We start from the raw sequence: 26,906 nt of genomic DNA, 5'->3' as shown, positions 1-26,906 counted from the left end.
TGCTGACATGCATTGCATGTACTGAAAGGCCTTTATTTATTCTCATGAAACAATGCACTTATCCATTCTGTTGTTTCTATTGTTGGCCTTTGTTTCCTCTGCAGGTGAATATCATGGTCCTGACTAGGGTGGTGGTCATCACCATATCCACGGCCAAAAGGAGATCCATCATGTTGCAGATGGGTGCCAGCCCGCTGGAGCAAGCCTACGAGCAAGTTAGGTACTGGCCAAAGGGGGGCGCTATTTGTTCTCTTTTTACAGCTTGATGCAGGCTCTTTGACAGACGCAAGCCTGGGCCGAAGATGAAATATGCATCCATTTTCACCGTTTGGGATGCTTCACTTTTGACCAGATTACATTAAAAAATGCTTTTAAATGGACTGACAATGAGGTTACATTTTATACTGTAACAAACAATATCATCTCCTATTGTCAATAATATATCATCCATACTTTTTTCCCCAAATCATCATTTGTGCATAATGTTGCATAGAAGATGTTCATGTAAGGTGTGTGTTCTTAAAGAGAGACATCAATTAAGACATGAAATAAACGACCGGATGGCATTCCTTGTGAAAAGAATGACCCGGGCGTTGAACGTAACAACATGTCACGGTCCATGCTCCAGCATCCAATCCGTGGGAATCTCTCCCACATGCCATCCGCTGGATTGGGAATGATCCTATTGGTGGATCAGCCTCAGCCCACCAGGCCTCACAGTAGGCACACTATAAGGACTTTCAAAGCCGGCCTTCAACCGTTTGGCACCCCTGGGTGGCAGCCGTCTCGGAAACTCAAACAAATTCCTCCGCTGAACAAGCTAGGGCCTGCTGCCTTCCGTGTGACACGCTGCTGTGGTTTGGCAGTCACCTCATTCCACTCGAAACAGAATGAAAGGAGATTTAAGGTGGGACGATGTCACCCCGGCTGCTGGGGTGCAGCCCAGACCGCTCACTTTCATCCAAAAGTACAATCGTAGATGATTATAGATAATTGGCAGCATTTGGAGGAGTCAGAGATGATGATAATATTTGGAACAGTTGCATCTTTTGTGTCGTGTGTGGCGTTGGCGTGCTTAAGATTGGTGTCATGTGACCGCAGGGCTGCTGTGAAAGCGGTTCTGGTTCTGCTGCCCATCCTGGGATTGACGTGGCTTTGTGGGGTCCTGGTCCCGTTTTCCATCATCATGGCCTACATCTTCATCCTCCTCAACTCCCTGCAGGTACACGCCCACTCTTCTTCTCATGTTTGATTCTGATAAAAAAGCCAAATGGCCATCAAGGCTAATGAACGAATCTTTCATCCTAAGCTGATGATATGACACCAAAGATGATAGCAAATAGCGACTATTATTCCAGTAAAACATCCATGAGAGGAGACCAGACAACCATCTTTGAAACATCTTTGGATCAATTGTAATCCCAAACGATTCATATTCCAAATAAGGCTCATGCTATGGTGGTTAAATCAAAGTGTAACCTAGCTTAGGAAAATGTCACCACCACCTTCATCATCGTCATCATCAAAAAGAAAAATGTGCAAGCCGAAGTAAAATGCAACTTTTCAGCAATTTGCAAAATATCCATCTGCATGTTTGTTGTTCCTTCGCGACAACTAGAAAGCTTTTCTATTATACGTTCTAATTGTGAACACACACGCACGTTCAAGGCTTTCATTTGTCAGTGGGAAGGCTGAATGCAGGAAGTGGAGCTTAAAAAAAGACTGGCGTTAAGCGACTGTTCCATTTGAAGAAAAAGGAAATCAACTTGTTTGTCTGACATTTGCATTATTCCTGGAATGGCTGCAAGGTTTCATTCGCTGGGCGGCCATTCTTCTGGATTTCAGGGACCAAAGGCCTGTGTTCCACCCCTAGCCATAAGCTGTATGGAAGGAGTATCGGCAAAAATGTCAATCCATCTTGAAGTTCATTGTGACACGATGGAGCAGTAGCGCTGCGGCGAGGAATTTCATCCACCGTGGATTGGGTATCCTACTTTGGTATTCCATCAACTGGATTTGGATTTGAAAATGTAAATATCAGCCTCTCCGATGTGAATATTTGTGACAGCATCCCTATTGTCCTTCATCGGACCTTCTCCTTCTCCTCTTGTCTTTGCTGACCCAACCAACCAGCGTTGGTGTTGGTTTAGCAGGTGGACTTGGCCTCTATTACCGCTTAACCTTCTCCTGTGTTGTCCCCATTTGCCGCTGCGTGTGACGTCGGTTGGTCACGTGGTACGGCGCGACCACCTTTTTGCCCCAGGGTGGGTTACGTACCCGTCAACCTGGGACGCTTTGTTCGATTCCTTGAAAGCGACTACTTTGTTCACTGCAATGTTTGTCAAAGTGGAGCGTATGGAAACCGAGCTGTCAATAACAACCCCTGCAGTGAGAGAACCTCAGAGCCCGGACCTCAACCTCACCAAACACCTTTGGCGACAACTAGAACTTCCGGAAATTCCAGGTGAAGGACACTTGAAAAAATCTTATGGAAAGTGGAATGAAGAAAAAATAGCCAAAGCCAAGAGGAATCTTTTTAGGATACGTTGTCTTCATCCCACTGCTGGATTTGGCTTTTTCCATGTTTTCCATTCACTGGCAGATTCACTCATTCCAAAGGATGAATGAATGTATTTCCACTGCACCTTTACTCTGTTCAGCCCGGTATTCACGACTTTTACTCCATGTACTCGATGTCAGCAGTGCACTTTTAGGTCCCTTTCCAACCTTCCCAAGTCCCACATTCTACTCCATTTTGCCATTCCGAGATGTCTTAACGTAGAAATGTAAGCAATTATTGCATCATCAAGGATCAAGCCGCGGAACTCTGCTCGCACAAGATTGATGACATCATCAGCCGGTGTCTTTTGTTGGCTGTTGGTTTGCTGGTGTCACAAGCACTTGATTTAGCATCATGGACCCGGAACGCGTGTCCTCAAAAAGGAACCCTGCCAGGCTCCCATCTGTTCCAATGACACACGCCGGCCCTCGCCTCACTCCATCGTTTCATACATCCTCTGGCTTGTTTCCTCTTCCAGTCTTGGTTTTACATGTTTCACTGAGACGTGGCTGGACCAAAACACAGCTAATGTTGTCCTGATCCGGTCTAGTCCTCCTCAGGTCCGCTTTCTATCTGAAACAGGACAAAACCAGAGGGTGGGGGCGCAGGTGCCATATTTAGGGACACATTACTCACCCAAAAGTCTTTGTTCTTCTTTTCACTTTGTGTCAGTCGTGGTACACGCAAATATACTTCCACACTTTATATTACTATAATACTATATTTATATTATTATAACGATATCAAATAATAACCATCATACAGTAGGACCTGATTTAGGACGTGGAACAAAACTATGCAAACTCTACATAGAAAATGGCAGGGAGAACTAGAGGGTGTTTATCATTTAATAACAATATGACTATGATTAGAGTTTACATACAATAATGGGTGTTTATCATTTAATAACATGATATGACTATGATTAGAGTTTACATACAATAATGGGTGTTTATCATTTAATAATAATATGAATATGATTAGAGTTTACATACAATAATGGGTGTTTATCATTTAATAATAATATGAATATGATTTGAGTTTACATACAACAATGGGTGTTTATCATTTAATAATAATATGAATATGGTTAGAGTTTACATACAATAATGGGTGTTTATCATTTAATAATAATATGAATATGATTAGAGTTTACATACAATAATGGGTGTTTCTCATATAATAATAATAATAATAGAGTTTACATACAATAATGGGTGTTTATCATATAATAACAATAATAATAATAATAGCGTTAACATACGATAATGGGTGTTTATCATATAATAATAATAATAATAATAGCGTTTACATACAATAATAGGTGTTTATCATATAATAATAATAATAATAATAATAATAATAATAATAGCGTTTACATACAATAATGGTGTTAATCATATAATAATAATAATAGTATTTACATGCAATAATGGGTGTTTATCATATAATAACAATATGAATATGATTAGAGTTTACATTCAATAAAGGGTGTTTATCATATAATAATATTATGAATATGATGGGAGTTTACATACAATAATGGGTGTTTATCATATAATAATAATAGCATTTACATACAATAATGTGTGTTTATCATATAATAATAATAATAATAGCGTTTACATACAATAATGTGTATTTATCATATAATAATAATAATAATAATAGCGTTAAGATACAATAATGAGTGTTTATCATATAATAATAAAAGTAGCGTTTACATACAATAATGGGTGTTTATCATATAATAATAATAATAATAATAATAATAATAGCGTTTACATACAATAATGGGTTTTATCATATAACAATAAAAGTAGCGTTTACATACAATAATGTGTGTTTATCATATAATAATAATAATAATAATAATAATAATAATAATAATAGCGTTTACATACAATAATGGGTTGTTTATCATATAATAATAATAATAGCGTTTACATGCAATAATGGTTGTTTATCATATAATAATAAAAGTAGCGTTTACGTACAATAATCAAATGTTGTGGCAAATGTAATGGGGTTGTGTTGATGTTAGTCCTTGCATTTGTGAGAATGGAAGCTTTTCAGCATGTCCAGTGCTACCATAAATTGCTCCAAAGTGTCATGTATATTGAGCCCATGTAACGTCACAATGCGTCGAGAATACTGTGGATCTACGCACACTCGTCATTAAGCATTCACGACCCCACGAATGCACACAAATATATTGAGGGGTTCTGCTGTACCGCTAGTCATTTTTAAGTTTTTTTTCCATGTTGTGTTTAGCGAGGCACAATGGCCAACAACCACCAAGTGTTTACAAAGTTTTAGTGGCCACGGTATTCTCCCGAGTCTATTAAAACTTCCAGCTCTGATTCAGTAGGTTTTATGAGCATCTTTATCGTAAATAAAGGCACGCTTCATCTGCTTCCTTATCAGACTACAGATGAATAGCACATATGGGGGGGCAAGGGGCTGTTTGTTGGGGCCCATCAATCGCTCCACCATCCAATCTGGAGGCAATGTCATTCAAAACTTTAGGCCGATCCATTACTGAGGTATAATAGACTCCTGGCCCTGTGGTGTCCAGCCTATTATTAGCCCATAACTTCACACCATCAATAACTTGGAGCGGCGGGTGAGGTTGGGTGAAACGAGAAGGTAGGGAGGGAAGGGAAGTTAAGAGCTGGAACGAAAATGTTGCATCTTCCCAAGTCATCGAGTCGTGACCTGATTCTTCTCATTCGTGCACTGAGGGTTTGCTTTTAAACAATCCGCATTTGATGGAATGGGTCATTTCTCTCCTGTTTTTCCCAACATTTTTCTTCCGGGAAGACCCGGGCCAGCTGAGCGACTATGATCGGTCCATGAACGCACCATTGTTTGTTTGGCTACGGAAGCACTTGAATCCGGCCTCAGAACTTGCAGCAAGGTGTACCCATGTTGAAGAACCTCTTCCAGTGAGGCCACATAACTTTTCCCTCCTCTGATGGGGGGCCAGGGTCAGTTTGTTTGTTCACGTTCCATGACTGGGGGCCAAGTGAGGTAGGGGTTACCGTTTCCAGTTCTATGACAGAAACTGCACCCTGTCAGGGAAGTACGTGCTTCATCCCAGCGGGTACAGTGGCAAAACAGCTTTAGGGACTGGTGGTGGGGGCGATATGCGTATCTCTGGTAGTGTATTGTCCAGGGGGGGTCAAATGTGGAAGCGGGCCACGTCCGGCCCCCGGGCCTTAATTTGGGGACCTCTGATATTAGATATATAAGATGTATTATTCCCACAAGGGGACATTTCAGGTTTACACAAGAGAACAGTACAAGAGAAGATATTTATTTCTACTATATCTACGATATGTACTATTTCTACAATATCTACGATATCTACTACAGTAAACCTCGGATATATCGGACTCGGATATATCGGAAATTCGCTCACAACGGACAGATAAAAAAGAACCGATTTTTCTGTAATGCATTTCCAATAAAAATTCATTGCATATATCGGATTTTTTATAACGGATTTCGCCTATTTCGGACAAAATCTCCAGTCCCGTTCCAATGCATTTCCATTCAATTTCCCTCGCATATATCGGATGGCCGCATCGTGGCGCTCCGATTCGCCGAATTGTGACAGGCCGCTATACGACGTCATTTGCAGCGTTTGCAGCGTTGCCTGCGCGTCCAGGTACATTGGAAACATAGTCAAGGAAGTGCCTTTTTATAACGGATAAAATCCGATTTACGCATATACCGGATATAAATCCGATATATGACTAAAACGGACATTTTCCGGTATACGCATATAACGGATTTCGCTTATATCGGACAAAACCAGTGGGAACCATTGAATCCCATATATCCGAGGTTTACTGTATATCTACAATATGTATGATATCTACTATTTCTACTATTTCTACTATATCTACTATATCTAGCTCTACACTGTACATGCTGACCAAGTCACAGGTTTACAAACAAACATCATAGAATATTTAATGCTCGTAGTTAATGGCAACAATATGATGTTGATGACTGGCTAAATCAGTAAACACATGACGGTGAAAGTAGCCGTAGGTATAATCATGGAGATTTATTTATAAATCCATATTTTAATTGGAGCGTGTGATAATTATGAGGAAAACCAAATAAATGCGCCACACGATTGTTTGCATTGTGGATGTCTGGGAAAAGAAGTTTCCCTTTGAAAAAGACTTGCATCCTCAATTAGCAGCAGCAGCATCAAAACAAGATTCCGAGAGGATCCAAGGTCAGACTCCTTCCCACCAAGCCTTGTCGGAGAAGCCACTGCTATTGAACAGCGTTTAAAAAGATAGAAGTATTTATAGTCTTTTGTCTCTTCTTGTTCCTTGCGTCTGCATTTCTCTTTTCCATGTGTTGATGTAGAACTGATTGCTAATTTTCCTTCATCTACGTTTTAACAGACAGGGAATCACGCCAAGGTCTCAACACTGTGTTGCTATGAAAATAAACTAAAAGGACGGTAGAGGGAGGGTGGAGCGCTATCACATTTGAAAAGTAAAGCCAGAGAATAATAGACTTCCTGTCAAAAGAGGGAGAGAATTCCTGTCGTCAGACCTCGCCTTGTTAAACCTGCAGGCATTTATTTAGCTTAGAATTACCTGCAGCTCAATTTGCTAATAGCCTCTGTCATAAGAAAGCAAACCAAAGCCAAGCGCCCACACCTCGGAGTCTCACCCTGGTTCAAGCCAGTCCGCTGTATTGAAAGAAGGACCAAGCTGGTTTCTTGGAACTGGTCCACGTCGTTTCCACACACTGTGGAGTACAGTAGACTTCCTATCCCGGGTGCCTGGGATGACGAAGGGGACTGTCCTGCGTTGCGTTACTCTGCCTTTCGTGCATACTTGCTGGGTAATTAGCGAGGACGGGGTCAGCGCAGGGCAAGAAAGCAAAGCGGTGTTGTTCTTCTATGGGGTGGCAGGGATTGCTGGGATGGGGTTGAAGTGGGGGTTAGGGTGTCGGAGGTTAAAAGGCTGTCAGATATTAGCACCAATTCACATTGAGACATTTTCTTTTCACTGCATTAAGGTCAAAGCAAATAAGCAATGCCGTCTGTTCTTTTTCTCCACGACTTTTGGTAGATGGCTAACATATCCAAAATGTTAGCGCAATCTTCTCTTCTGGGTACTTTGAAAGGTTGTTAGTCGTCTCTGAAATGGACGTTTGGTGCTTGTAATAGCTACATGGTTGACTTGTAGTGATGACACGTTTGGTCTTGTCACGACCCATGATAACGCTGGGGAAAAAGCTGTCCCTTATATCCTGGTTCCATTGTGGGGGGGGATCTTCTAAAACGATTTGGAGTGGAAGTCACTATGTACCGATGAAGTACAGGAATTTTGGAACTCTAATAATTGTATATACAGTAAACCTCGGATATATCGGACTTGGATATATCGGAAATTCGCTCGCAACGGACAGATAAAAAAGAACCGATTTTTCTGTAATGCATTTCCAATAAAAATTCATTGCATATATCGGATTTTTTATAACGGATTTCGCCTATTTCGGACAAAATCTCCAGTCCCGTTCCAATGCATTTCCATTAAATTTCCCTCGCATATATCGGATGGCCGCATCGTGGCGCTCCGAAGCTAGCTGACATTCTGAGACGTTTTAAAGCAGAGGACATTTTTAATGCCGACGAAACTGGGTTATTCTGGCAAATGCTGCCAGAAAACACCCTGGGATTTATTGAATGAGATCTTAACCTCACTATTGGAAATAACGTAGGCCTGACGGGCGTAACAGGGCCTAGCTTAATTAACAATTTGTTATGCTCAGAGTCCAATAAAGTTAAATTCTCATTACCTTACGTCTCTTTTCATTGCTCAGTCCAGGTACATTGGAAACATGGTCAAGGAAGTGCCTTTTTATAACGGATAAAATCCGATTTACGCATATACCGGATATAAATCCGATATATGCGTAAAACGGACATTTTCCGGTATACGCATATAACGGATTTCGCTTATATCGGACAAAACCAGTGGGAACAATTGAATCCGATATATCCGAGGTTTACTGTAATTGTATATAATAATTATCATGGAAGCGCTTGAACGCTTTCTGTTTTGCACACCAGTTGCAGAGCAAGAAGCTAGGCTATAGTTATGACTGGCGGCGACGGCGACTCAGGCGGGGACTGCTAAATAATCGTATTTGGAGTTAAGGAATCCTACTTCACCACGGAATCAATTAACGTGATCAAGTTATACAGTATTGGATTTTTACAGTATTTTTACAGTATTTTTCAGCGTACAACATTTCCTAGGGTTCCGAGTACTATTTTGGAGCGCTACATCCAGTAGATGACTTTGGCGTCTGATGAAAGTGCAGACATTTTTCATACCTCGATTCATGGCCCTGAAGTACTCCAGTACTACAATGCCACGTCCCCGCAGTACTGATTTATTGATTGTATGTCAGTAGAATTGCAGCATTGAGCTAAAGAACAACAGCTCAGCCAGCGGGACACTGATTGGGATGCGGACGCTCGTCCCCGCTGCCCTCCTGCCCTTCCTGGGGTGCCCCCCCCCCACCCCCAGCTTGTCCCCTCCTTTCCTACGCACACAGACATACACTCTTCCTGCTGAGTGTTTACAGCCACATGCTGATTCCGATGAATCTGCTTCTTGTCGGGTCCTGGATGCTTTGTGTAGGACCCCCAGGCCGCTGAAGGTGGGGAAAAAGCCCCCGACTGACAGATTGCACCAAGCCTGGACCTCCTTTTACACTGAGCAGATGTGCTCTCCCACTTGTTTTCCTTAGTAATTATCCCTCGTTAAGTGAAAGCATGTGCCAATCAAACGGCTGGGCGAGCAAGAGCGCTGCCTGAGCCGGGGCAGAGAGAGAGAGCGCGAGAGAGAGAGAGAGAGAGGGAGACTTAGAATGACATCCCTCCCCCTTTTTAAAGCCCAGTGTCATTTCAGAGTCATTAGAAGATGAAAGGCAATCGTTGCCAGGGTGGGAGAGATCTGCAGCAGCTGCAGCAGACATTATTCCGCCTCGTTGACTTTCAAGTGCTTGCTAATTTGATGATTATCACCTTAGCACTTGTCATGTTGGATTATACGTAGCTTCACGTCATGTGCTTGTGTGACGATGCTCCCGTAACATCAAATATGATCATAGAACTTCTTGTTGGAAATCCAATTCATCCACTCCACTCCCAAAATGTTAACACAAAGCACTTTTAAAATCCACAATGGCAGTTTCATATGCAGAACATTCCCATCACAACAATGGAAGGGACAAGTAAACATATAGCATATAGACACATAACATACACATACACACATAACATACAGCATGACTCTGAGTAACAAAGCTGTAAAACTACACCAGTGTGTCTAACCCGCAGGGCATGCTGGGAAGCCCAGGCCTCGATCCACATGGCAAAACTACCATCACGGCTAAATTTAGATTGCAAGTGAAGGGGGGGAAGCTGAAAAACAGCAGACAGTGATATGAAAAAAAGGGAAAAGGAAGATATATGAAGTCTTCATGTCGTTGAACTACCATTCATTTTCACTTTGAGGAGCTACCAACCGTAGTGAAGTGTGATTGCATGTGACAGTCGCCGTGTCTGCCTGTTTATCATGATGGATGCGCCCTACGCCGTGGGGGCGCAACACACTCTGTAGGTGCCGCATGACCCAAATATCACACACTGGAGAATCCTCCAACTTTGGACTAATTACCCAATTCCTGCTTCTCGGTCCCTGACAGATGCAAATGTCTGTGGAAGCTTCCGCTGGCAGTTATTCACTTTGTCACGCAAAAATCTATCTGAAATGGAAGATTTATGAAAATGGAAGAGATTTACAGTGGATGCTTGGGATTTTTGTGGAGTGTGATATGTGCTCATAGTCGAGCAACTTATGAAACACAAGGTCACATGTCCAGCACAGCCACCATCCTGACACATGCCGTTAACCTCAGCTGGAAGACCATCCCATAATAGTACCCGCAACCATCTTTTTTCCCCTCCTTTGTACCCAAAAGCAACTTGTTCAGATTTAGCATATTGCAGCCATTTGTCATCGCTAGTCAAGGGCACCGCATCGCCGTCTTGTCAGCGCTGCAATTTTATGTTTCTCTTCTTAACGCTGGCGTGTACGCGTGACAGTGTGCGCATCCACAAAGTAGAAGGCAGGGGATTTGAAATTTGTTTTCATGCCTACAAATGTGTGCATATGAATAAGTGGACGCCCGAGGAAAAGACCAAGGGCAAACATTCTGGTGCTCTTTTCAGCACAATGTGCACTTCTATGGCAAAGGAACATGATAAAGTGTCCAAGTACAAGCTGTTGGATATGTAATGTAGGACTTGGATGACATCCATGCATGCTATTAGCTGTTGTTGGGACTTTTGTCTGAAGTATACTTCTGCTCCATGTGCTTGGTCTTATGTACGTATGCCTTCTCCACGTGGCCGCTCGTTTCCACCAAAGGATACGTCTCGTTCATCTCTGTGTGCTGCAAATGAATTGGTCCAGTTGACCTCAGGTTGATGTCAAATAATAAGACTTACTTCTCAGTAATCACAATAAGTCAATAAGACTTGACTCAATTCCAGTGACTGCATTGCACCCTCCATATTTCATGCATATTTTATTTGTACAATTAATGTTGCACTCTTATTCCCTGGTGGACTAGCTGTTTATCTTCCTGTGTAGTCACTCCAAATTGTCCGTAGGTATGAATGTGAGTGTGAATGGTTGTTTGTCTATATGTGCTCTGTGATTGGCCGGTCCACCAGTCCAGGGTGGACCCCGCCTCTTGCCAAGACAACTGGGATAGGCTCCAGCACCCCCGCGACCCTTGTAGGGATAAGCGGTAGAAAATGATTGAATGAACATTATTAGAGCCCTGTAGACATATATTAACACCCCTATAGTCGTATTACCCAATACTGTGGACATAATAAGAGAAAATAAGAGCTGTAAGACAAAATATGCTAACTGTGGCTTTTGTCTCACCAATGTAAAATTACTGACACCTAGTGACCAATACATAACACTACATATCACAGCATACCTTTGAATGTGTCCTCTGAATGCCTGCTGTTTGTATTCATTTAGGCTTTTGTGCTTGAAAATGCCTGAAAAAATTTCAGAAATCATCGGCTGTATTCAACCAGGACACAACAGTGATTTATTGATGAATATATTTTTGCAATAGAGTGAACCCTGGACATCAAACTCCACTGGAGGGTTTGGGGGGGGGGAGTGAGGCGATGTTGGGTACGCTGGTGCTTATGATGCAATAACATGCGTACATCTTTTACTGGCTTATTGTGTACTGCTTCTCTTTGCCTTTTTTTGGACCACGCTGCCATCAGAGTAGTCAGTTATCACCCAATTGAAGATATACATATATAGTTACTATATATAACACTTCAATACGTACCGTACGCACCGCATGTTGTGTTTAGCAGGCCTTGACGCACGCTAGCTGCATTTTCCCAGGTTTTCCTCGCATTCAAGCCTTTTGCAAAACCTTGTGGTTAAAACCACTTTGGGATCGACAGTGGGCTCACATCCACTTTGACAAGGGGGCGCCCCACAAGGGCTCTGTGGATCTTGTGCTATTGTTAATTCAACATAACTGTGCACTTTGCTTCCCCGGTTCAAAGGCTCCTTCACTGACCCACGTGCACAATCTTTGGATCGCTTTTCTGCAGCTATGTTTTGCTTGGCTGCTAAAAGACGCCAAAACCTAAATTGTCTTGTTCAAAAGCTAGTTTGTTTACAGTTCACTTTCTCTGGCTCTCCGTGCCCCCCCCCCCCCCCCCCACCCTCTCCGTCACGTTACCACATGTGCATTTCTCTCCCATTTTGGCTAAACATCTTTGAACGTCTGTTAACGTGTCTTACAACAAATAGAAGGCTGCCCCCCCCCCCCCCCCCCCCCACACACACACACACACTCTCTGTCATAGTTAATTTAAACATCAGGGCAAGTAAAGGAGAGCACTCATCTGATATGGCTTCCATAACGTGTGTGTCTGATGGAAAATCAATATGACACAATGCTGGAGCAATGGCAAAGCTTGTCATTTGTCATGGAGGGGCAATAAAGATATACAATTGATTTTACTCCATTCCAATTGGCACCCCCCCCCCCCATTTCTGGCTGTCTTGTGGTAGCGGAAAAAAGAGTGGATGAAGAGAAGGAGTTTTAGGATGAGGACAGAAGGACCATCTTGCCAAGCCAGTCCACGTTAAAGACCGGGACTGTGATGGGCGAGGTCTGGAGTGTTGTGTTTTCAAAGAGAGACGTCAACGCTCTTTTCCCGTTATTGACATCTGCGGCCATTTCTCCACGTTGTTTTTGTCAGAGCCTTGTGTTGCGGACAGAATGAAAGATTAGACAAATAAATGGTTTCCTGTGCTCTCTACATGCGTGCATTCTCGCTGTCTCGGCGTCTTGTCAGATTCGCTCTTGTGTTTTGTCGCCTCCGGCTTGTGAGCACCCGACTTGTGCCGGTGGTAGAGAGCAACATCTGTTTTGGGCTTGTTGTTCCTCTTGGCTGCTTTTCAATTGGATTTCCTCAAGCAGGGCCAAAAGCTGTCACCTCTGCCAGGCTCTGTTAGTGATCACTGCCGGCCCCTATATTAAGTAGGTGGTTCAGGGCTAAGCTAATAACTCTCCCTCCTCTCCTGGGCCGTGGCACACCACTGCTGTGTTTCCACCAGCATCGTGTGTGCACAATCCCCGTGTGTGGGTCCCACTCAGCGTGACAGCCCAGTTGAGTGCATGGGTGCTCCTCTGAAAGAATGACCAAGCCTCTTTACTGAGGACGCCACAATAAGCTTCAAACACGTGTGTGCTCTTCCAATCACCGAATGAAACATCACATGCTTCTTTTATTCCAACTCCACGCCTACGTTTCTTCCAGATTTGGCTTTATTTCTGCCCACTAATGTTATTATGTACATTGTGTACATAATGTGAATTGTGTGGCTTCACAGTTTGTCAACAATATATTCCTGAATAAATCATGCTAATTTGTTGTGAATATTATTCATCAAAAATATGTAAATGGAAGCAAATTGGACTTTGCCATTTTCAAGTATTGTGAGCCAAAAAACGCATCTAAGGCATTCACAAGACGCATTGAAAGACATGATGATGTGTACTATTCTACACTGGCCGCTAGGTGTCACTAATGTTACTGTAATGTAAGCATGTAGTATTCCACACTGGTCGCTAGTTGTCACTAATGTTACTGTAATGTTAGCATGTAGTATTCTACACTGGTCGCTAGGTGTCACTAATGTTACTGTAATGTTAGCATGTAGTATTCTACACTGGTCGCTAGTTGTCACTAATGTTACTGTAATGTTAGCATGTAGTATTCTACACTGGTCGCTAGGTGTCACTAATGTTACTGTAATGTTAGCATGTAATATTCTACACTGGTCGCTAGGTGTCACTAATGTTACTGTAATGTTAGCATGTAGTATTCCACACTGGTCGCTAGGTGTCAGTAATGTTACTGTAATGTTAGCATGCAGTATTCTACACTGGTTGCTAGGTGTCACTTAATGTTACTGTAATGTTAGCATGTAGTATTCCACACTGGTCGCTAGGTGTCACTAATGTTACTGTAATGTTAGCATATAGTATTCTACACTGGTCGCTAGGTGTCACTAATGTTACTGTAATGTTAGTATGTAGTATTCTACACTGGTCGCTAGTTGTCACTAATGTTACTGTAATGTTAGTTTGTAGTATTCCACACTGGTCGCTAGGTGTCACTAATGTTACTGTAATGTTAGTATGCAGTATTCTATACTGGTCGCTAGGTGTCAGTAATGTTACTATAATGTTAGCATGTAGTATTCTACACTGGTCGCTAGGTGTCACTAATGTTACTGTATTGTTAGCATGTAGTATTCCACACTGGTCGCTAGGTGTCACTAATGTTACTGTAATGTTACCATGTAGTATTCTACACTGGTCGCTAGGTGTCACTAATGTTACTATAATGTTAGCATGTAGTATTCTACACTGGCCGCTAGGTGTCACTAATGTTACTGTAATGTTAGCATGTAGTATTCTACACTGGTCGCTAGTTGGCACTAATGTTACTATAATGTTAGCATGTAGTATTCTACACTGGTCGCTAGTTGTCACTAATGTTACTGTAATGTTAGCATGTAGTATTCTACACTGGTCGCTAGGTGTCACTAATGTTACTGTAATGTTAGCCTGTAGTATTCTACACTGGTCGCTAGTTGTCACTAATGTTACTATAATGTTAGCATGTAGTATTCTACACTGGTCGCTAAGTGTCAGTAATGTTACTATAATGTTAGCATGTAGCATTCTACACTGGTCGCTAGTTGGCACTAATGTTACTATAATGTTAGCATGTAGTATTCTACACTGGTCGCTAGTTGTCACTGATGTTACTGTAATGTTAGCATGTAGTATTCTACACTGGTCGCTAGGTGTCACTAATGTTACTGTAATGTTAGTATGTAGTATTCTACACTGGTCGCTAGGTGTCAGTAATGTTACTGTAATATTAGCATGTAGTATTCTACACTGGTCGCTAGGTGTCACTAATGTTACTGTAATGTTAGCATGTAGTATTCCACACTGGTCGCTAGGTGTCACTAATGTTACTGTAATGTTAGTATGTAGTATTCTACACTGGTCGCTAGGTGTCAGTAATGTTAGCATGTAGTATTCTACACTGGTCGCTAGGTGTCACTAATGTTACTGTAATGTTAGCATGTAGTATTCCACACTGGTCGCTAGGTGTCACTAATGTTACTGTAATGTTAGTATGTAGTATTCTACACTGGTAGCTAGGTGTCAGTAATGTTACTATAATGTTAGCATGTAGTATTCCACACTGGTCGCTAGGTGTCACTTAATGTTACTGTAATGTTAGCATGTAGTATTCTACACTGGTCGCTAGGTGTCAGTAATGTTACTATAATGTTAGCATGTAGTATTCTACACTGGTCGCTAGGTGTCACTAATGTTACTGTAATGTTAGTAATGTTAGCATGTAGTATTATACACTGGTCGCTAGGTGTCAGTAATGTTACTATAATGTTAGCATGTAGTATTCTACACTGGTTGCTAAGTGACTGGTGAGTAGGTCACCGACTCTAATAATGTTAAAAAAAACTACTTAGAAGGTTGTAAACAGGTTTTCTAATCTGCAATTAAAAGCACACAATCCTACTTGGTGGAACTTCAGTTAGCACTGTTGGGTCTGGAACCAATTAACCGCGATATGTTTCACATTGACATCTATAATGCGTTCAAGGACTGAAAAACGTCAACATTAGATAAAAGTACATGATAGATGAAGCATGAAGACATGAACAGGTGGGCTTTTTTGACAGTACTACATGTGTACTATACATTTGACACATATTGTTACTAGGGTTGGATGATGTATTTTATGTCCCCGCACACCCGTATACAGTCTCCCAGTGATAAGAAAATGACTTATACCGGTTTAAATGGTAAATATCCAAAAGCTCTGCGGTGGAATATAAGACGAATGAAATGCTGTCATGGCGAGGAGAAGGAACGTTGGTTTGTGGAAGTATTTACCCGGCAGACCGCTCAGTCATGGCACAAAATCATTCTAAACACTGAACAATCTCCTCCCCGCCTACAGAGGTTGCAATGGCGATAACCACCGCCCAACGTTGGCTGAATCTCCTCTTCCAGAGCGTGAATGGAAGCTAGCGGGGTTAGCTTTGTGGTTGGTTGTGTGTGTGAGTCAGGCTGGTTGAGTATCAGTAGGAGTATGAGTATCATGAATGTTCAGGGTTCCACTGCAGTCTTACCTAAATGGGGGGGGGGGGCACAGCTCACTTGGTAGAGTGCTGATCTCCCAAGCGGGAGGTTGCTGGTTCAGTCCTCCGCCCTCCTGTTGCCGCGTCAAGCATCCTTGGCCAAGATACTGAACACGCTCCTGATGCTGCGTCATCAGTTACCGTGGTTACCGTGTCAAAGTGCTTTGAGTACCTTGAATGAAGAAAAGAGCTATACAAGTGAAATTTCCTTTACTTTTTTTATTCTTCATTGTCCTTCGCTACCCAGCGATTATACTGTCCTGCCTCGTGGGTCAAGCAAAGCCCATCTGGGTGTTAAAGCTCGCGTGGGGAAGTGTTTATCTTGTCAAACTGACAGCACGGCGGCCTGGCTGTCTACCTGCCTGCTCGTCTGGCTTCATGCGGTCTTGCCAGCTTCTCTGGCCAGCTGGAGCCGATAGACAAGGGTGGATTTGAAACTGCACAGCATCAACTCTCTGCTGCACAGCACTGACAGATACTTTGATTTGACACGCCATGAGCTGTTAAAGTGAAAGTTCTGTATACATGTTCATTAAAGTGTTTATGCATGAAGGGGTCAGAGGCATTAGCAAGTCCCAGCGCACAAGTGTGAATTTCTTGTCTTTTTTCCTCCATCACAGCGTTTTACCTCCTCTGTCTCCCATTTGCGTAATGACTACCAGATGCAACGGCTACAGTTTGTGATAAGCAGGGGTGCAGATACCTCTATTTGTGTCTGGAAGTGTTGGAATTTAGGCCTGGGATTTTTGACATTGGTTTAAGTTGTTTTTTTTCATGATACTGAAATCTGGAACTCTTTCAGTCTTCAATTTTACTCGCGAGCGGGGAAAGGGTAGCTCTTTCTTTGGCTGATTGGGGTTAGCACTAGCAGCCATTGGCAGTTGCAGAGGGTCATTATGTATAACGATATCATCGTCTGACTCATCTTACATGGAACACTACACCCATCACACTGCAACTTAACACTCAAACCATATACCAGATATACCTGAAAAATAGACAGTTACATACATATATATTAATACAAGTTTAAACTGGAAAAATAAACTCTTTGAAGTTTCTGCCGTAATGCATTGCGTCTGAGCTACGCGTTCATTGGGGTGCTGCAATGACATCAGCCTCCCTCTGGGGGAATTTCCATGAAGCATGGTTCCTTATTCGTAGAGCCAACATTTTGGTACTTTGTTTTTTTTATCACAGTAAATGTTACTGTAAACCATGAGTCAAAACAGACGGCAAAGTTGTTTCAAAATCTTTGTAATATGAATGTGTTTTCTTAGTATTAGGTAGTAAATATTGTACACACACCAAGAGAACATGAAAACTCCACACACAGACCCACCTACATTATTATTATTACAATTATGATGAGTGTTAAGTTGCTGTGTAATGATTTTAGCATGAGAAGACACCCTGAGTCAGACTGTTATATTGAGTAATTCATTATATGTTATATAGTATATTTATTATATATTGATGACATTCATTTATCTGTACTGTACAGACTGAACTTCAAAATGAAATCAGGAAAATGCAACAAAATGGAGAGCATACAAGCTTATTCCAGAGTCAAATTGGATGTTGAGTACTATACATTTTGTACTATACATTTTGCGCTTCTCTGGCTTGCATGCATGCTTCACATGAGAAATGGAAAAAAATCATCAGAATCAATCAGAAAACAAAAATCATTTGTTGTTTTCTGCTGTTAAAAGCAGTCACATGAACAAAGATTATAGCTTTCAAGTTAAAATGATGTTTTGCGGCTCCAGTCTATTTTGGGGGTAAAATTGGCTCTTTTGATGTAAAGGTTGCCGACCCCTGCTCTAGGCAATCAAAACTTGTCCAAACGAGTAACATCCCAGCAGTTATAGCCAATGTGTATTTCTGGGTTGCCTCGCATCGCCCTTCTCTCCAGGGCCGTAACTGTTTTTGGTCAAACATTGTGTTTGTTGGATTTAACTTTTTAAACATACAATTGTTGTGTAATTAGCGGGCTGCTAATTAATTTATGCTCCCTTGTTTGATGTGCAGTATTGCAGTACTTTGAAAGCAACCGTATTCATCCTTTGCATAAATTTGTAACACTTGCGGAGAGTTCAAAAGAAACAGGACTTGCTTTAGATAAGCCAGCATGCATTTAAATCATGTGGCCCAATTTTGTTTGTTTGTTTGTTTATAGTGGGAATATTAATGAATTAAGACTTTAAACAATCCATCATTATTGTTTTTCTGCCGCTTATTTTTAACTCAATTATATTCTAATAGATCACTTTTCCTAATGTGCAGTGCGCTTTGTTCAATGTGCAACACAAGATTCATTACAAATCACAGCAATGATCAAAAACATGCTAATCCAATTGAATGAACGACCTGGGAATTGCAGCACAATGAGGTGTGTGTTGCAAGCCAGGCAAACAACTTCTATGATGAGGAAATATTTTCTGTCAAACGTCTCAGAAAGAAGCCACTGCTGATGTTGTCATGCGTTGACCGTCTTCTGTTATGATGACGCAGTCGATACGTACCTCATGCGGCCATCGCCATCAGCTTTTGTCAGCAAGGGTTTGAAGCCGTGCAGATGCAGCCTGGCTAAATTAGTGATTCTTAACCAGAGTTGGGCCTCAAGCGGGCCTCAAACACCAGAGGTAGGCTAGCCGCTATGCTAATGTATGCTATCCATGAGACGCTCAGTTACAGTGCCGCTTCCGACCAGATGGTGGCGGTAATCTGTCAGTCGTTGTTTATCAAGCTCACGGACGACCAGAAGAAGACATTCAACAACAACTAGCAATGTGGAAGTTTTTAAACGAATAAATGAAGACAAGTGGTGCCCGTCCTCGCCAAAAGACTCCATTTTTACATTTTACAATCCTGACTTTATCAAATACGGCTTTGTAAATGAAGGAAGAGCAACATCTGGTTTTAGCTTGCTAGCTTGTTAAACTGTGAGTGGATTGGATTTATTAGTGAGATCAATTAAATTGATACAGTTTTAATATTTAATTTTAAAACTCAGCACTGAGAAAATCGGGCCTCGACGTCCAAAAGGTGAAGAACCACTGGGCTAACGTGTCCCAGGTGTAGCAAAGGTTGAAAACAATGTGTGCTGGCTAACCGCATTTTTACATCATTTCAGGATTTTTTTCAAAAACACTGAGATTTCTCACGCTGTTTGGTGGTCCTTGAACGCACTGTAATTGTGTGCCGACAGATGCAAGTGAATGCAGAAGTGGCTTGGACATACGTTTACGTTTTCCGTAGACATGTCTCTAGCCTGCTAGCCTGCCGACCAAGCTAAAGCTTCGACCGTGACTCCGATTCTGCATGTCCGTGGATCAGCTTTCATTGTTATTCAGGAGAGGCGAGAAGCTATCGATTTTCTACTTGAAATGCATTTAAGACGTGCGGAAGGCGTTTAGAGCTGGATTGTCTTGCAAGTGAACAATGGTAATTAAAGAGAGAAGAGGTGGGTTCTTCCCCGGGGGTCTTGTGTCCAAAATCTGCATTGTTTTTGTGTGTATGATTTACTCTCCATTCGCCGACGTCAACGCCGACAGCCGGCATCAAATGTATGTTTGAAAGAAAGACGGAATGTTCTTCTGCCGACTTTCAGATCGACAGGACTTTGCCCAAGTTTTTCTTCTTTGTCGTTCATGTTTTGTAGCAGCGCTTCTCAGTATTTCCATGAAGGTTCTGGGTTTGCGTTAGCAGCGGCAAACGCGTATGTAAAAGATGTTTCTGTGAGCGAGAGCGCAGGCTTTATGCATCCAAGGCTCGCCATTGTTGGGGCCGCAGGAGGAGCCACGGGCCACGGGGTTGTGTGAACGCGCTCTTTGTGTCGTTTTTTTTCATGATGTTCCTTTCTCCTTCTCGCTTGGCTTTCATCTGCTCTCAATTGCTCTCTTTTTGTGTCTCCTTTGCTATGTTTCTGTAGTGTTTGATATTGTGTCTGCGTGCACTTCATCACCATGTGAGTTTCTATCGCCCTGGCGGTCTGTACGTTATTGACAAAAATGGGTTTGAACCTTGGACGTTTTGCGAGGAAGCTTGAGTGAGGGACATCGCTATTGTAGACGACACAAACGCCGTACAGCCGTACAAAAGGGGGCCACAGTTTGGAGAAGTTCTCCTTTTAAGCGCCGCTTCTGGTCTCATCCCTTTACAAAATAAACTGCTCGCCGTGGCGCTCATTAGAGCTGATCTTTTTTTGATGATACGAATGTAACAACTTTGTCCTCCCACCTCGTCCCCCCCTCCCTCTTTGTCTGCTTGCAGGGCCTGTTCATCTTCCTGATATATGGGGTGTACAACACAGAGGTAAGTCTGCATTGTGTCTCAAGGCTGTCGCCGTGAATGAGAGAAATGACAAGTTTCTGATGGGTTCCGTGGTTAAAAGCTGTGCCGCGGCGGGCGGGCGGGGGGGTTGCTGCCAGTTGTGTGTGTGTGTGTGATGGTTGATGGCGGGAGGAGGGCCGGGATGAAAGGGAGGGGGACATTGTTTCCACGCCTAGCATCCCGCTGCCCTTCATGCTTGGACTAACTTATATGCATCCGAGTCCGACCATTAAACACTGACACGCCGCCGTTCTCAGCCACTCATTGCTCACCCACATTGGCTAATATTTCACTGCCTCTTTAAGTTTTTTAACTCACGGCCCCCCATTTAGAATCCTGACAAAGCTGCTCGGCCGGTGCTTTGCCGGGTCCCCGCTGTAGTCGTCATATGGAAGTTTACATCTGGAGATGTTGCGTTATTCCCGTTCAGACATGAAATGGAAGGAATGGCACTCGCCTCAGGAAGAACAATTTACACCAGCTCAGGTAAAGCAGCTGGAATCCTCTTGGTCTCTCTTCCACGCCTGATTATTCATGCAGGCCCGAGATGTTTTCATTAGGTTGATGGAGTCCGACTTTCACTGAAACTTACTCTCCGGAACAGATTTTCCCATACGGAATCGCCTAAATGTATTAGTCTCTTCCAGAAATCCCCCAATGCTTTTTCATGTACTTTTACTCGCATGTATAAGACTTGAAATGAAAGGGATAAAAGAGCATTTAAGATGAGTGTCAAATCTGCACTGAAAAGGTTTACATTCATTCCATACACACACTAGAAACCTTGCAATCCTCCCCAGACCCGCTCCCAGTGTCGCTCCTTAGCACTGAAGACCGAGACGCTTTTGGTCGTCGGAGCTTACGCTGCTGCGGGCCAAGCAGAAGGTGAAGTCATCCTTCAAGACTTTTTCGAGACGGTTCTTGGACGAACATGCATATGGACATCATGTACATGCCACGGTTCGACCCCCAGTGTCTGGGAACTGTACTTCTTTTAGCCATGAAGTAGCCGCATTCATTGAAGCCGCAGCAAAGTCCGCTGCTACGACATCGTAGATGGGTGACGGAGGCGACTTCCGGTTCCTGTTTGGATGCAGTAGCACGCTAATAACCATATCATCTTATGATAATCATGTTGGCGTACATTAGTGGCGGTATCCGCTGACCCAGGTTTCCCTGAATATAACAAATGTTCCACATGGGACATGGAAGAAAAAGTAAAATGGAATATTATATTATTGATATATTTGTTTCTTGTCCAGCCCAATACTCATTCACCACATAGTAAATAAACTATCAGATAATAAATAATAATAATATCACAACCTGCTACCAATACCGTTTCAAATAATACTGTCATCTAATTCACTTCAAATATGCTCAAACCTCGGAATTCAAACACTTCAGTTTTCGTATGATTGGACAAATATGATCCGTTTTGGCACAATATTGTCGGAAATGACAAATGAAATCTTTTCTTTGTCCTGCTGGTGCCACTGATGGACTTGGCATGGTTTCCTTGTGGGACGTTTTGGGGAAGGAATGAGAAAAGCGGAGGTACGAGTGTGTCCAGTATTGGGAAGCTGATGGAAAGTGTGTCAGCAGCCGGAAGCTAACAAAGTCATCAACACGTGTTGGGATGGGTAGAAACATCTTGGTCTTTGATTGAACGTCCAAGGTCATCACGGCTGAATCTGACAGCTGGTCGCTGGTTAGTAATGGTTATCCGTCTCGTCCGCCATCATTCTTCTTTTACTCGGGCGTGTTGGCAAAAGCCTCTGCTCGATCTGCTGCGTTAGCTGCCTCTGATTCCCTCAAGTCCTTTGAGTGCCGAGAAGCTGTCCTTCAGGCAAAGATGAGGCCCGGTCCAGAGGCGGGCAGGCCTGACCCTTCATGATGTCAAATAAATCAACGCTGAATTCTTGCTTAAAGCGGCTGTTTTAGTGCTTTCATTGCATTCATTTTCTTAAACCGAGGTTGTCCTTGATCCTAGGTTGCCACACATTGGGAGTACTACCGGTACATAAACCAGGATCCGGATCACCACCTTGGCTGAGAAGTTCACATCATGTTAGTGCCGTCTTTCCAAGATCCTTCTAAGACTGAGGATTCACCATATCTGGCATGGAGAGGAAATTCCCTTTTTAAAAGTCTGGTGATGTTTCCTCTCATCCCAAATCGGTGCAAATCACTTGCTGGGTTCTACTTGCCAGCTTTCCAGGTTTTCCATGGCCCACATGGGAAATGGCAATTTGTTGTAGCAGAAGCTTAACATGTTTGGACGTACGTGACGTGACCTTGGTGTTCACGCTGTGGCTTCCATGCTCTTCTACCTTCCAAGGAACTAACTGCTAGAACTCAGGGTCCCACATCAGATGCAGTGCAGGATGTTAGTGTCCTGTTAGCCGTGTATTATGCAATGACATGATTAGTCTCCGTAGTACACAGCCTGACACTATCCTACAAATGGGAGGATATGAATACTTGGACTACGTTCTATTCATCCCCCATGAATGCACGTGCTACCAGCGATCCTCCATCCCTCCACGCGGTCACTGTTGCGCCCCTGGGCCAGATGCATGGAAGTATGGAAGTGGCTAGGGGAAGATTTCAACATCTGGGTAAAGCATAGATACATTATAGCCATGGGATTGATCCTATTTAGGATGTATAAAACTATGGCAGGAACAACATCACATGAATACAGAGCCACCATCCCGCTTGGTGGACTTTGTTTTTCAGAGACGTTATGTACCACAATTGTACACATTAGTACTCAAAGGCATCAAATCGTACCTTTATGCATTCCCACATAGTATCAGCATTTGGGAGCAAATATGAGATGAATGAAAAAGGGGGGAAATACATCCAAACATCCAAAATAGCCAAATCGTAGCTTGAATAAAACTTTCTAATGAATAGTTAGAGTATTGTAATAAAATCATATTTCCTGTAATATAATGATGAATTTCTCATTTCTATTTTTATATTTTAATGTGTTTTGAAAGAGAAATGAAATAACATTGAGTTTTCAGTTTGTATGAAATGTTTTATGACTATTGTTTTAGGTCATTTCATTTGTGCATTTCTACTTTCTATTTGTACGTTCTGAATGTTCCATATAGACAAACATATAACAGATAGACAAATATAGGCAAACATAACATATAGACAAACATATAACAGATAGACAAACATATAACAGATAGACAAATATAGACAAACATATAACATATAGGAAAACATATAGACCAGGGGTGCTCACACTTTTTCAGCATGCAAGCTACTTTTAAAATGACCGAGTCAAAATGATCTACCCACTACAAAAATGCAAAACATCTATTTATTTTCAAATGTATTGAGGATTATTTGTACGTACAATGTATGTTGATGTACCTTACATAACCAAATGAGCCAATATTGCAAAACACACATAATTAACAATTAACATTTTTTGTAATTACCTCCACATTACTCCACATTTCCCTTCTTTGGTACTGCGATGGTAGAATGGCATATGAGGCAAACGCACTTCGAAAAAGACATTGTGAAAAAAAAGTCCACGTCCCATTCCGTATGGAAGTGATATGTTTTTGCCTTTTTACTTGGTCCAGCTCCTTCACTCATTTTAGTGACCATAAACTTTAGCGAGGGCTTAAAATCTGATGCAATTCGCCGACTAGCTTAGCACTTTGCATCGTTGTTTACGCATGAGCGGTGACCTAAAGGTCAAAATTCAGTTGTCATCTGATTGGTTGTCCTGTATGTCAATCAAGTAACGGGGATGGATGATAGGCTGACATCGTAAGTTCTGCTGCACTTAGAGACGTCGTTTGATTTGAATGGTCGCCCGAAGGGCAACATTCAGTTGTCATCTGAATGGCTGCCCTGTATATCAATCAAGTGACGGCATTGATGCTAGGATGATATTTGTTTTAATGTCACGCCGCGATCGACCAGCGATCGACCAGTACCACCTCCGCGATCGACTGGTAGATCGCGATCGACTTAATGAGCACCCCTGATATAGACAAACATATAACATATAGACAAATATAAACTAACGTATAGACAAACATATAACGTATAGACAAACATATAACGTATAGACAAACATATAACATATAGACAAACATAAGCAAACATATAACATATAGACAAACATATAACATATAGACAAAAAAGCATTCCCCCCACATTCATACCTATGGACAATATGGAGTGGCCAATGAAGCTGACATGTTTTTGGAATGGGGGGGGGCGGAGTACCCGGGGAAAAGCCACGCATGCACGGGGAGAACATGCAAACTCCACACAGAGATGGCCGAGGGGGGAATTGAACTCGGGTCTTCTAGCTGTGAGCCCTGCGCACTAACCACTTCTTCTTCTTCTTGTTATTATTGTTGTTATTATTATGATGAATTCCACGGGTGGAATTATGATGCAACACAGATAGCGTTGACACGTGTGGCGCTAAAAAGGCTTAAAAGCAACCTGAGTTTCTGTTGCAAATTCGACTTTGATATGCAAAGGAAAATTGCCTCAGTGTCGGGAAATTCATGAAGCTGTTTTCCATCTTCATAAATATGGCAAAGACGATGGGCTTTGCAGCTAATATACTCAAAACGCGGCGTTTTTACTGGCTAATTAGCAGACAAAACTCCCCATTATTGGTTGCAATTAGCTTTTCCTTGGTGGTCACCTTGTATTAACGCGCTTTGATGACCTTTTATCTCCATCAGCTCCAAGGATGGCGCCAGGTGTTGCACGGCTTTCATATGTTAATTGCGTAACTTTGCATCACTGCGAACCTTGAGTGCGCGCTAAAGCCCTTAAACGCATAACAATCACCGAAAACAACGGCCTTCCCTCATTGTCGAATGATTCATTAGCTTGTCGTGGAACCGCAGCAAGGCTGCTTGCTATCCGTGAAATCATGGCGCCATGATGCGTTGCACTTGTTGCTCATCCCGTCACAAACGATGGCCGCGCTCGCGTTGGTTCCGTGCTGTCACTTGTTAGCTCCTCTTCATTATGAGCGCGGCGCAGTGCCAGATGTATGCACGTGCCGCCTGCCTGTCATCAGTCACGCCAAGATGAGACTCAATGACGCCACAATGCGTGAGTGGAGATGATGACTGAATGATTACCCAGTTATTGTAGACCAAAACCAGTTCTTCTGTTCTTCACAGTTCCCAGTCATAAAATAAGCTACCATGATGTCCTTTCACTGCTGGCATGGCCTTTGAATCAACATGTTCTTATGTTTATGAAAATCAACAGCTAACATGATAATAATCATAATCATAATAATAATGCGGCACGGCGGTCTAGTGGTTAGCGCGCAGACCTCACAGCTAGGAGACCAGGGTTCAATTCCCACCCTTGGCCATCTCTGTGTGGAGTTTGCATGTTCTCCCCGTGCGTGGGTTTTCTCCGGGTACTCCGGTTTCCTCCCACATTCCAAAAACATGCTAGGTTAATTGGTGACTCCAAATTGTCCATAGGTATGAATGTGAGTGTGAATGGTTGTTTGTCTATATGTGCCCTGTGATTGACTGGCGACCAGCTGGGATAGGCTCCAGCCAACCCCGCGACCCTCGTGAGGAAAAGCGGTAGAAAACGAATAATAATAATAATAATAATAATAAATCCATTGTCTCTGAGACAATGAGATGGTTGGTGATAAGATGCGTTTACTGTCTGGATATGAAACATATACGTTGTTGATGATATGATGAACTCCAGGGCTTTTCCTGGGAAAAGGGAGGTGTCTCGTCTCGTCCGTATAAAAGGCCGGTCGCCCCCGCCGGACGCTAGTCGGGGGGTCATCTTCTGACTTTGTGTCACTTTCCCTCCCACCAGGACGCACACCAACACTTTGACTCACACACTTGATGCTTTCTGTTCCCTGGCTTGTTCCCTTTCCTCCCCCGTGTCTCTGCTCTGCTTGCTCGTCGAGTGCTTTGCTTTGTGCGCCGCCTGTTTCCCGGCCCCTCGCCCCTCCCGGACCGGCTTCAAGTGTCTCTCGTCTTCCGTCAGGTTCGGAGCACGGTCAACAGGCTGAAGGAGAGGAGGAAAGCGCTTCATTTCTCAGTAAGTCACCTTTTTGTGTCCTACACACACAAGAACACACTTTTTCC

General features: G+C 42.7%; 1 protein-coding gene across 1 annotated transcript in view; it reads left to right on the top strand.

Moving 5' to 3' along the window:
* Positions 1 to 26,906, top strand: part of LOC131129460 (adhesion G-protein coupled receptor D2) — a 77,213-nt gene that overhangs the window by 13,858 nt on the left and 36,449 nt on the right. The window contains 4 exon segments of the mRNA XM_058073065.1: positions 105 to 220; positions 1,102 to 1,222; positions 20,704 to 20,745; positions 26,806 to 26,859. Coding sequence (XP_057929048.1) covers positions 105 to 220; positions 1,102 to 1,222; positions 20,704 to 20,745; positions 26,806 to 26,859 — 333 coding nt within the window.

The sequence above is a fragment of the Doryrhamphus excisus genome, chromosome 5 (assembly GCF_030265055.1).
Source record: "Doryrhamphus excisus isolate RoL2022-K1 chromosome 5, RoL_Dexc_1.0, whole genome shotgun sequence".
Taxonomy (NCBI): Eukaryota; Metazoa; Chordata; class Actinopteri; order Syngnathiformes; family Syngnathidae; genus Doryrhamphus; species Doryrhamphus excisus.
This window is presented reverse-complemented; position numbering and strand designations above follow the sequence as displayed.